This window comes from Thermobia domestica, chromosome 1, assembly GCF_964235325.1.
Source record: "Thermobia domestica chromosome 1, izTheDome1.hap1.1, whole genome shotgun sequence".
NCBI classification, from domain to species: domain Eukaryota; kingdom Metazoa; phylum Arthropoda; class Insecta; order Zygentoma; family Lepismatidae; genus Thermobia; species Thermobia domestica.
Window position 1 is genome coordinate 196,912,097 of NC_137454.1, and position 12,295 is coordinate 196,924,391.

General features: G+C 34.6%; 1 protein-coding gene across 1 annotated transcript in view; it reads left to right on the forward strand.

The window, feature by feature from the left end:
• LOC145666961 (trypsin 5G1-like) overlaps nucleotides 1–10,469 on the forward strand; it is a 33,231-nt gene extending 22,762 nt beyond the window's left edge. The window contains exons 5-7 of the mRNA XM_081734596.1: nucleotides 501–614; nucleotides 7,302–7,451; nucleotides 10,258–10,469. Coding sequence (XP_081590722.1) covers nucleotides 501–614; nucleotides 7,302–7,451; nucleotides 10,258–10,401 — 408 coding nt within the window. The 3' untranslated portion in view covers nucleotides 10,402–10,469. The remainder of the gene's footprint in view (nucleotides 1–500; nucleotides 615–7,301; nucleotides 7,452–10,257) is intronic.
• The last annotated feature ends 1,826 nt before the right edge of the window (nucleotides 10,470–12,295 follow it).

Below are 12,295 nucleotides of genomic sequence, written 5' to 3' on the forward strand. Positions count from 1 at the left end.
CGCTCAGGAAAAATAACGTATATGCGGCGATTTTGGGAATTGTTTCCAGCATTGTCTATTTATGATTTATATACGTGTGTAAATACATAAACTTGTTTATCTCTAAATATAGAAGACATAGTATGAACGAATCAGGGTAAATAAGGATTCAGTAAAGTCATGTAATTTTTTAAATTTCGAACTGTTTCCTGGTAAATTAGTGTTACTTTGTGAGAATTACCTTAGTAAATATAATAAGCTAATCAGTCTTATTTTTAGAAAGCAACTTTAAGTACAAATAATTCATACTTTTGAATGTAGAGATAACTCAAACAATAGGAGTATGGCGAACTTCGGAGTTGATATAATTTACACTAACATGTGCATCTATATAGCTTGTTTTGTCAGTGATATGTAGATGAGGGTTCTACTTCAGTTCAGATTCAGGAAAAATTTCATCTCTCGTTAAGTAATTAACTAAGACTCAGGTGTGTATATGTCTAATAAAAGTGTTGTTCTAGTTGGCTCAAGCGTTCGAACTCAATGATAACGTGCAACCTGCTCAGCTTCCTGAGGCTGGATCTGTAGTCCCTGCTGGAACTGAAGTTACAATCACTGGATGGGGCGCTACAAGCGTAAGTACTTTTTCAAATATCACAAAACTATGATTTCCATCTTTTTAATGTAAGTAACAAAAGTGATACTTACGGCGCTACAGACTTACAGTAAAAGTAATACTTTATGTGCAGTTTGCAAGATGAAGTTTTACGGAGGGACATATAGTCTCGATGCTGAGGTCCCCATCGTTCCCCATACTCACTCACTCAATGAAGTTTTACCAGTTTTGAATGCAATCTTGTTAATCAAAACCTGCACTACTGAATCGATCCTATAATATTTTCGAAGTATTTCTTGATCTTTGTCTTGATGAGTAGAAAAAAAGACTCTCAAAGTACGTTGATATTATTGTTGTTTGTAAATCATTAACCATATACCTTAGAAAGTAAATACAATCCACTGTTTGCTAAATCATGCTAGTATCCAATATTATGGAAGAACGTCAATTGCCATATTAAACAAGAATTTCCTGACAATTGAGTGATGTGAACTGTTATCTTGCATCAGAGAGATTGCTTTTACAATGTTCTTTATCATTCTAAGTCCATCAGAAGGGAACTAATAAATTATAGTACGACAATGATTATGCCTTTTCTGGTAAATAATTTATGAATTTTTCTGAAAATTTTACAAAATATAATGTAACTATGTATTTCGCACGAGAAAATAAGCTACCTTGACCAACTTTCCGATAGCATGCAAACAATATGAGGTCAATCTTACGTTAGTGTCGCCAATACGTAACTTTCGACATCATATCGCCTATTTGGAACTGAAAGAATTTCGATATGTATCCTGAACACACCAATTTACTCGTAAAACAAACAATTTTATTGTGTATAATTCAAACATATCTCCCATTAACAAGGTGAGAATTAGACTTTTGGAAATTTCATGACGGCCTTAGGGTGAGGTCCAGAAACTTGACCTATTACCCTTCTCCGCCCATTACATGGTAGTGAAACAGATATTTTTTCCGAAATCCGATGTTGCCAACAAATTCGAACTCCATGACAGCTCTCAGCTAAAATAGGAGGGGGTGAGTAAAAGCTGATCTCCGTTACTTGAGTACGGAATGGAATGTTTTAAATGTTTTGGCGAAGAAAAAAGTAGCCTGGAAGCTGCGAGTCCTTCGTGTTGTTTTGTTATTTGACACTTCAACAGAATATCTTTCTTCATCCGTTAAGAAGGAGCGAACCAAATGTGCAGGCCAGTTGGTCAATGTTTGTTTATCTCCCTGTTCTCTATATAGAAAGAATGGAATAAACAAAGAAGGCAAGAAACACATTTTGGACTGTGCATTTTTTAAAAAGATAAACATGAATGCATCTATTGAAAAGAAAACACGAGGAAGATTTTAATCTATATAAAAGTATCTTCAATTCTAGTCGAATAATAATATCTGAAATGCATGATGAAGAAGTAACTTTCTCATTTACATAATAGATAAGGCAACAAGATATCAAAAATTTACAAACAGTGTATTTCAATTATATTTTACATTTTATTAAATTACATTATTTTTAATTATTTTATTACATAATTACACTATATTTTACATCGATTATTTTTATAGAATTCTTCACTAGAGCATAGGCCGTCTAAATTAATTTTCTTTTACTGAGTTTTCCTCATGACACCGGAAGAACATAGGCATAATATTAAATTTTCTTCTTTCTCTTCGTTATTTGATAGTGTTATGTATAGGCCACGGGGTTTAGATCGAGTTACCCAGGATGACCATGGTTAGTTATTAGCGGAACAACTATTCTCATCTATTATTATTATTGCTGAGAGGTATTTACGTATTTAATAGTGATCTAGGTATAGTTTGAATGAATTTTAACATTATAATGAGAAATGGGGAAAAAATTTGGAAAGGGTGCTGACAAATAATAAGTAAAAGGTAATATCTCACAATTCGTTTGAGAGGAAAACGAAAATCGTGGACAATTCTGTCAAGATTTCTCGTTGCATAATTCTGTAAACTTTCCAATGGTAATGTGAAATTTAGCACCAGGAAATATTTATTGTTTTACTATTATAGTTAATTTAATATGCTTTGTTTCGGATTGATTCCCGATCAAACACAGAATTTTCAGTTTTTAATCTACATCTTTAGATAATTGAATTAAGAAAGAGGGAACCTTGGCCTAGAACAACAATAAAGAAAGCAATGTGATAACCACACATGACACAACTTGCCTTCGTTGTAACATTAAATTATTATTTTTATTACCGCTAATAATAAAATTATTTATTAACTGGCTGAAGAACCGGCGTTCACGGGAAGAGTAGATTTATGGAGAATATTTGAAATGTTAATCATATTTGAACCCTTTTTTCGCATTTAGGTATTTAAATGGAAATTAAATTATAAAAGGTTAGGCCACCCAAGTGCTATTTTCAAAAATTGATTTTAAACTGTTTAACAGCTTTTGACATATTCTATATTTGAACCCTTTCCCCCTAGGATACGCCTTTAATGAAAGTGACATGAAAGAAATCCGACTCCAGTCAACTGTTACCTACATTGCAAAATCCATTTGAAACAATCTATCCGTTTTTCTCATGATGATGACAAATAACATCATTTTGAGTGTGGAGGACAAATACCTCTTAGGAAACTCATTATAATGAAAGAGACCTGGAAAGCCCAGTTTGAGCCAAGTGCTAATGTTCCAAAATTCTTTCCAAACGGCTCAGCAGTTTTCTCGTGATGATAAGATAGTCTCGATTGTCTTCTTTGAGTGACGATAGGAAATAAGAAAGTATAGCAATCATGAAAAAAAAATTAGATTTAAACGGATTTGTACGTTGGATGATCCCTACATGTCTCAAAACGGAGTTCTGTTCGTCCCAGTGAAAATATGTTCGGTTGCCTAGAGGGCATATCTACGGTTCAGCGTATCGAGACATAATTTTAAACTTAAGGTTTTTTACTAGATTCTCTAGCGTCATTTTCCAATTTTCTTAACACCTCTAAAACTACGAGTAGTTTACTGAAAGATGAAAATCAAAATTTGTGATATTCTCAAAAACAACTATAACGAATTTCTTTTCGTGTTTCATAAATCATTTGGTAGAGCGTTCACCTCCGGTGCTCGGGATCCCTGGTTCGATCCCAGCTCGCGCCGTGTGGACTTTGTGGTGGACAAACACCGTGCTCGTGGGTTTTCTCGGGGTTCTCCCGTTTCCTACCACTTTCTTCATTCCACCATTTCATGCATTTCTCATCTTCACCGTCTCCTTTAGCGTAACAGGCTTATGCGTGGGACGTAAAACTTAAAACATCAGTAGCGTAGCCAGGATGTGTGTTTGGGGGGGGACAAGTGCTGTTATAGGTACATATAGAGGAATTACAAACAAAAATATATAAACATAAAATATAAAAAATTACAAACATCAAAGTACCAAAGTACATTGTCGGACCTCTTTGGTTGGGGGCTGCCCCCCTTCCCTACGCCACTGGGCAACATGAGATCAGAAATTTATGAATAATGTATTTTAATTATATTTTGCATTTTATTACATTATATTCAATTACTTTATTACATAATTACATTATACGCGTATTACATCGATTATTTTTATAAAATTCTACACCAAAGCATAGGTCGTCCTAATTAATTTTCTTGCATTATATGCGATGTGGCCGTGTACTTAAAAATCTTTTATTTCTTTTTCTTTTTTTTCTTTTTTTTTAACTAGCATTAACACAAAATAGAGCGAAATGCGAGGGGGAGAAAAGAGCAAAATGGAATCCCAAATCCACGGCAAGGGGGAAAAAGAAAGAGAGGAAAGTGACCTCTTAAACCCACATGTGTAAGTCATAAATCAGAGTATAACAGAGACCCAAAACTATGGCAACGTTGGTGGATACACATTTACTTACAATGTCACTAGTAAGGGGATACGAGTGTTCGGACATTGCCGAAACCACCCACGGAAAGCTTTCTTGTTCTTGCGACAACATCTATTTCTTTAAGATACAAGTTAGATATGAAATGTTTGAATTTTACGTCCGACGCTTATGCTGGCTAGGCCAAAGAAGACGGTGATGATGATAAATTAATAAATGGTGGAATGAAGAAAGTGGGAGGAAACGGGAGAACCCCGAGAAAACTCATGCACATGGTGTTTGTCCACCACATAACTCACTTGGTGCGAGCTAGAATCGAATCAAAGACCTCATGTACCAGAGATGAACGCTCTACGACTGAGCCACCACGGTCCCGATTTAGATTAGAGTAATTACCTTGTACTATTCTACCCTGCTGTATATGACTTTATTTTGACTTCGATTTTCTATTTCTTCTTACTAGTAGTAAGAGACTAACAGTAAGAAGAAGAAAAATACTTGCGCACTTTCGTAATGCTTACATTACTTTATGAAGTTTTTGTGCGTTTCTGCTCTATAGTATTTAATCTTAATGTGCACATTTCGTTTATAAGGAGACACAACACACTCACGAGAGACCTGGATGGGTCTAACGTTTCCGCAAAAGCCTAATACAGTCCGAATGCGCCTAGCCCTGGTCCAGGCAGGACCCAGAGTTTTGGATGTTTTTGGTACGACCCGATTAGCAAGCCGCAGCTAAGCAACATCAACTGTAAATAGTGCTTTGTTTGTAATACCTTTCACTCCACCTGCCTGCACATAGACTTCAACGTTCGACTTCATTCTAAATGTTATTCAACGAAAGTTAATAATTATTAAATAACTATAATTAATTGACCCGGACTCAGCCTGTCCATAAGAGAAAACATTGTCGGCCACCCTAGTCTGTGCCAAAGTAAAACTTAGCTAGCCGCCCAACCTCCTCAGTGACATACATTATATGTATGAATTTAATGTATGCAATAATTTCAACTGTCGGTATTTAACTGAAAAACAACTCTTCTATCACAACCACTAGAGACATGTTTTATTTATGATTTTTTAAGTAATAAACTCTATATACAATAAAATTTTGTCGCTATTTTGTCGACCACTATACGAGATTTAGTTTCATTTTTCGTCGGACGTTGGCAACTTTACTGTAAGATCCTTCTCTGTTCTATGGTCTCATTTGCGGCAAGTGCTAAAGTTACACTTTACAGCAATCATAGAATATTTTTCAATATCGAGTGGGTCTGTTACTATAGTTTCAGTTCTGCTTTCGTGTGGAATTCGAGAACATTAAAAATATTTTGCGAACTTAACCGTTCATATAAGGTACTTCCTACTGTGAATATTTGAAAAGGAAGGTTTTCCCATCGTTTACTTAATAGGTAGAATAGTTATATTTTTAGATCACCAAACAAGCAAGCAAAATAATAATAATAATAATTTCATAATAAACGTATAGATATTATAATTCTAATATGTAGAGAATTATAAACTTGTAACGTGCCTTAGGTATAGCTCCGTCGTGGGCCACCGGCCGTTAATGACCAGGACAAATATCTATAGAGTAAAGAATGCCTTATAATAATAATGATTTAATGAGGGAAATAAAGGGAGTTCCTTCTAGTGCAAATCTTAGCTAAATTTTCTCTAATAATGTTCATCTATACGATTTCTGCGTGTTTCAACTTAGCAAAACAAGAAAACATGATTTAAATAATCAAAAAGATGCTCTCAGGACATTGAAATAAAAGTTTATATATGTGAATTGAAAATTTTTATAACCATAATGCAATCAAACAATATATACTTTCATTAGAATCGAACAAGAATAGAATTAATAAATATGTAAATTAATATACTATAAAAAACTATTTTTACAGTAAACATATTTGAGGAGTCTAACAGAGTAGCAAAATCTACCCTACCACAATTCAATAACGTTAATTTAAAAAAAAAAATCAGAATTGTTCTAATAGCATTTTGTTAAATAACTTAAATAGACATACTGTATATTTACTCCTAACTAATGGAACACCTTAAATTAGGGAATTTAACAAATTAGTTTAACCACTCAGCTATTTACAAGACTGGTATATAATTATATGCACTCCCGATTTAATTGATTTGGTATCACACCACAGCAAATTTTATCCATAAAATATCACCAAACAGAAATAACACTTTTCGGAACTTAGGTACCCATACTTTAGAAAATATCGGAATATAGATTTCTTTCTCATGAATAAACTGAAAAATTCACTAATTCTGAAACGAGAGATATATAATTACATTATACGCAGTTCACTATAACAAAACTGATAGTGCCCACTTGCACAGTAGCAATTGGATGGCTAAGCCATCCTCTTCAAGCGCCGTTGTAGGTGCGTAATGCACAACTTTCCGCCAGAGGCGCTAATACAAAAAATTTAAATTTTTATTCCTGGTTGCATACTCCTCAGGCAATACATTCCAAGATTTTTATATATATATAAAGTGTGGATAACATTTCCACACGTAACAAACTATAATATTAATTGTTTTTAACAATTTTATAGTGGCCTCTCATTTTAAATATTGATTTATCGTAACTCTCGAAGATATAGAAACATAATCTAGTGACTTGGAAAAAATATTTCATGAGAATAAAAATAGCATAATTGATTTTTTTCGTGTACAATATTATACCTTTTTAATAGTTTAAAAGGAACAAAAATAAGGATTTCAACACTTTAACATAAGTGTATAACCTTGCTAGACGAAACACTAATGTTAAAAAGGTTTTTCGTTAATTACGTAAGTGATGGTTTTACAGGAAGGTGGAGCAACAAGTAACCAACTTTTGCAAGTTCAAGTTCCAATCGTGAGCCCAGAAGAATGTGATGATGCTTACGGAGCTGACGGAGGAGTTCCTGATGGTGAGATCTGCGCCGGTGTTCCCGAGGGTGGAAAGGACTCTTGCCAGGTAAGCAATTAAAACTATATGTTATTTAGGATAGACTGTATTCACTCACTCATGTATGACAAGTTTCACAGAAGAACACATTAACGAATGAATTCATTAAAAACATGTATTCAATTGTATATTCTACTTATGTCACTTCACATATTATACACCTTCTCAGCTTTCATGCAGATATTGTATTTGATTTAAGGTGGGACATTGTTGTCAATTGACAAAGTATAATAATTGGCTGTGGAAGCAAAATATTTACTCTACATTAAAGTATGTTCTATATTTTTTCAATGTATGACAAATTAACTGTTATTAATCAAAGCTGGGTACATAGCTAGCTGCTTATGGAAGCTATGAGTTAACATTGATTTCATAAGAAAAACTTTGAAGAAACTATACGTCTTTACGTGAACACTACGTCTTCGGAAAATGTGCAATATGTTTAAAGATGATATAGAATGTAATTAAAGCAAGTTAGAGTCAAAAGGTTTCAAAAACATTACGTTACGCGCCTAAAATCGTTGGTTCTAACAGATTTAATTTCATTTTGACGAACTGTAATGTTAGCTTTAATGTTAATAACGTTTATATAAATGTCTGAGTGTATATTCTTACCACGTGTTCCCGTTTCAGTTCAATTCTTTGAGTTGACATAAGTATTAAATTTTAGTAATCGTTTAATCCTTTTAAAATTCATGTTTAGGAAATAGCGATATTTTCAACATAGTGTTTGGTATTATAATATCTGCCATTGTTTTTGGTCATTATATCATATGGAATCAAGAATCAATTTATATATCTAGTCTTGAATTTTGACATTATAAATTCAATATGTAATTGCACTTCACAAACATCCACTGGAAATACAAGTAAACAATGACTTACATAAACATTCCGTTTTCATTATATTTTATGCTTTTTATGTTTTGACACTAGTTATAACATAATTCCGATAATGTTTATGATTTCATTGCCTAATTCAAGACGTGACGTTAGTAGTTATCAATATGAAATAAGTCCTAAATGACTGAATGACTCATTAACGCCTAGTTTAAACGACTTAACCTATAAAATTCAGATTTGAATAATACATAGAATTTGTTACATAAAATATCAATAGGGAATGATTTCTGGAAATTATATGAAAAAGAAGGAGAAATAGGCAATGAAATTATAGTATTTAGACTTCTCAGTTAAATAATAGGACGTGTGTTTTACCGTTTTCCTCACCTTTGACCTAGATAAGAAGAAAATGAGATTGGCAGTAAAAAGAGAATTACAATTATTATAATAAAAGTTAATATCTTGCAGTATATGAATATGAGAGACATAGAATTTGGTATTTCGCCTTTTTTAAAGAAAAATAAGTGAACACTTATTTTATCATTTTTGAGAAGAGAAGAGAATATGTCAGAATAAACGGGTTTAGGTTGCAATTATTGTAATAAGAAATTCAAATCTCAGAATCCCTTAAGGTTACAGACATGACATTTTAATGTTTTGATTCTTCATTTATAACAATAAAATACGTGTTCGATCGGGTTTTCATATTTCTTCTAATAGAGAAGAAGAGAAGAAAGGAGAAAAGGCTAGGGTTCCATTTATTATAATAAAATGTCCATACCTCGAAATCTCTTAAGTCTTGAGTGATGAAATTTGGTGTTTGTGCGTTTCATCTAAAATGGTTAAACACGCGTTCTCGCCGTTTGTAAATGTTTGATAGAGAATGGAAAAAAGAGATTACAGTGCTTTCCTAACGTGCCAATAAGAGACGTCCGAATTTTATGCGAGACTTAGAGTTCAGACAAATTCTATATGGAAGGTGTACAATGGTGAACACCGGACACGTAGACATTGACTGGTAAAATATAAATTAGAATTTCTATTTATCATAATAATAGGGTTAAGGGAATAAATGCTATGTAAAGAAGTGCTGTTATAAATCTATATCTCATTTTCATGATTTGATTACACACATAAAATATGGCATAAGTCAAGGCTGATTCTCTTCATTACCGCACCACCAGACTGAAGATATTAGAAAATATTGTGCTATCAGAGGGACTATTGTAGAGATATATGTGTTACGTCCCACATTATCAGAATTTTGTGTTAAACACTATTGTAATATTGAGTGTTTCTTGCTTAGATCATTATTTTCTCTATTACATTAGCGTAGAGACTTGCGTCAATTATCGACAGATGGGTTTCCTTTGTTGAGTTGATAGCTCTGCGTTATTTTCTTAAGAACCAGGTTACTGCGCTTTCAGTTGCATGTAATTTCTATTACTATGCTGACTAAAATTTGATATATCTACGATTCTCATTCCAATGGTATCATGGGTTAAAATTCTGCTGTCATATCTAAAGAATAATAAGTGGTATCTGGAAAGCGCAAATTAGGTTGTTTACTATTAAATCGTATTTTTAAGTGTCAAATCAACTACAATAATATCCAATATAGAATACACTCGCTAAGCTTGTATTTCTCAGACTCGTGTGTTTGTACGACAATCTAGTGGGTAAAAACTACATTGACTATGTTTCGAAACTTGAAAGAACGATATATCAATCAAACCTTCATTGAATCAAAGGATTTACTGTTGCTGTTACTACTGAGAATGTTACTTTTGCCTTTCACTTGCAGAACTGCTGTGTAAAGCAAGAACTAATCTTGTAGGATATTCGTTGAAATATCAGATTTAAAACTGTTAAAATTAATTGTCTTTTCAAGTGTCGATTAAATAGTATAAATAAAATATTAAATTATACACATTATACTTTTCACTACTTACATTATATATTGCTTTTGCAGGGAGATAGTGGTGGTCCTCTTTCCCTTGATGGTGTCCTCGTTGGTGTTGTTTCATGGGGCTACGGCTGTGCTGAAGCAGGATACCCAGGAGTTTACACTGATGTCGCTACTTACGTAGATTTCATCAACAGTGTTATTGCATAAACAAATTTGAATTTGTATATCCAATTTACATTCAGTATATGTGAAATAAATAACATTTCCTAAATATAGATTTGTAGTTAATTAAATTATACTAGCGTCATTTATCTCGAAGTGGCAACATAGTTGTGAAATGGAATGTAGTGAATCACTCACCTCAAGAAGCTTATAGTCCTTCGATGTAGTCTCCACTAGCCTGCTGAACCCTTCGCCAGATGTCTGATAATCATTGAATATCTGTCAAAACCCCACTTTATGACAGGGTGTTGCTAGTTCGCCGTAATGCACGAACTATGCTGGGAATGTCACTGAAACATTTGCTTCTGAGAGGTTCTTTCATTTTTGGGAAAAGATGAAAGTGGAGCTCATATCCTGGGAGTATGGCGGATGCTACAGTACCTCCCAACCCCATCCTCTTAACCGAGTCTGTACTGGATTGGCTGTATGGCATCTGGCATTGTCGTGTAGGAGTATTGGTCCAGACTTCACGAGGTATGGACGTTTGTGCCGCAATCGTAGTCGCAAATGGTGACTGAGGTTTACAATATTCAGCATTGACGGTAACGTCCGGTGTAACTTGATGTGACAGGATAATGCCTTCGTGGTCTATGACATTATCATCATCACCTTCGCGTCTGCTGGCTCTTGCCTAAGTTTTTCCGGTCGTGGAGATTCTGGTTGGCGCCATTCACTTGACTGACGTTTCAATTTAGGCTAGTAGGATCTTACCCACGTTTCATCACTTGCAATAATGCGTTGCAAGAAGTCATCACCTTCCTCATTGTAACGTTGAAGTTGTAGGTGGGCACATTCCTACCTATGCCACTTTTGAACCTTGGTCAGAGCATGGGGTAGCCATCTGGCTGCAATTTTCTACAAGCTAAGATCTTGTGATAGCATGCGGAACACCGATCCGAAAGAAATGTTCAGCTCCTGCGCTAATTCACTACAAGTCCAGCGCCGGTCACTGTCAACAAGTGTCCGTAGTCTTGCAAGATGAATTTCGTCTATAGCTTTTCGCATATACCCTACACAGTGCATTTTGTCTCTTGACTGTCGTCCCGCCTGAAATGCTGTAACCCATCTCGCCACTGTACGATATGGTAGAGCAGCTTCACCACAGGCCTCTACTAATCCTCTGTGAATCGTCCTAGTATTTCGCCGTCGTACAACCTGGAATTTGAAAAATACATGCTGTTCTGCATGCTTGAACATTGCATTCGGGCGGTATTTCACACAATAATCTCTTTAACAATGTGTACTCACCACATACACCGTATTATGGGACCGCAGCTGCGTTGAACTGACTCGTGCACATCCACGAGCAGTGGACACACTACTTTCGTCATTTGTCTCCTGCGCACACGAACTCCAATCGTAGCTTCGTACAATGAAAAGAGCATTTATTGTGTAATAGGAGGTGTGTTCAAAATGTATCAAAGTTTATTTTTCAACCGCATAAACAAATGAAACGTGGGAAACTTTCTTCATTTTAGATGTAGAGAGGACAGTCATGTGCAGTCGTAAATTTCCCTCCTACCCCCAGCAGAAAGTATAAGTCGCTGGCAGTCAGCCAAAGAGTGAAGACGTGTAGTGAGCGGTCGGCGGATTTCAGTTTTTTATATAAAATGATAGAAAACCTTGAGCAATAACATTGCATCAAATTTTGCCAAAAGCTCGGTGATACTCAAACGAAAACCATTCAATCGGACCGGTACATTCAATTTTGAACGAGAATTTGGACATGAGGAGAGTGTCTACGAAATTTGATTCAGGCTTTTATCATCAAACACATCCCTGTGTTTCATGAGGTTTCCTATTCACTAGACATCTCTCCGTGTGACTTTTGGTTATTTCCCAAGCTAAAACTGCCACTAAAAGGAACATGTTTTGAGTT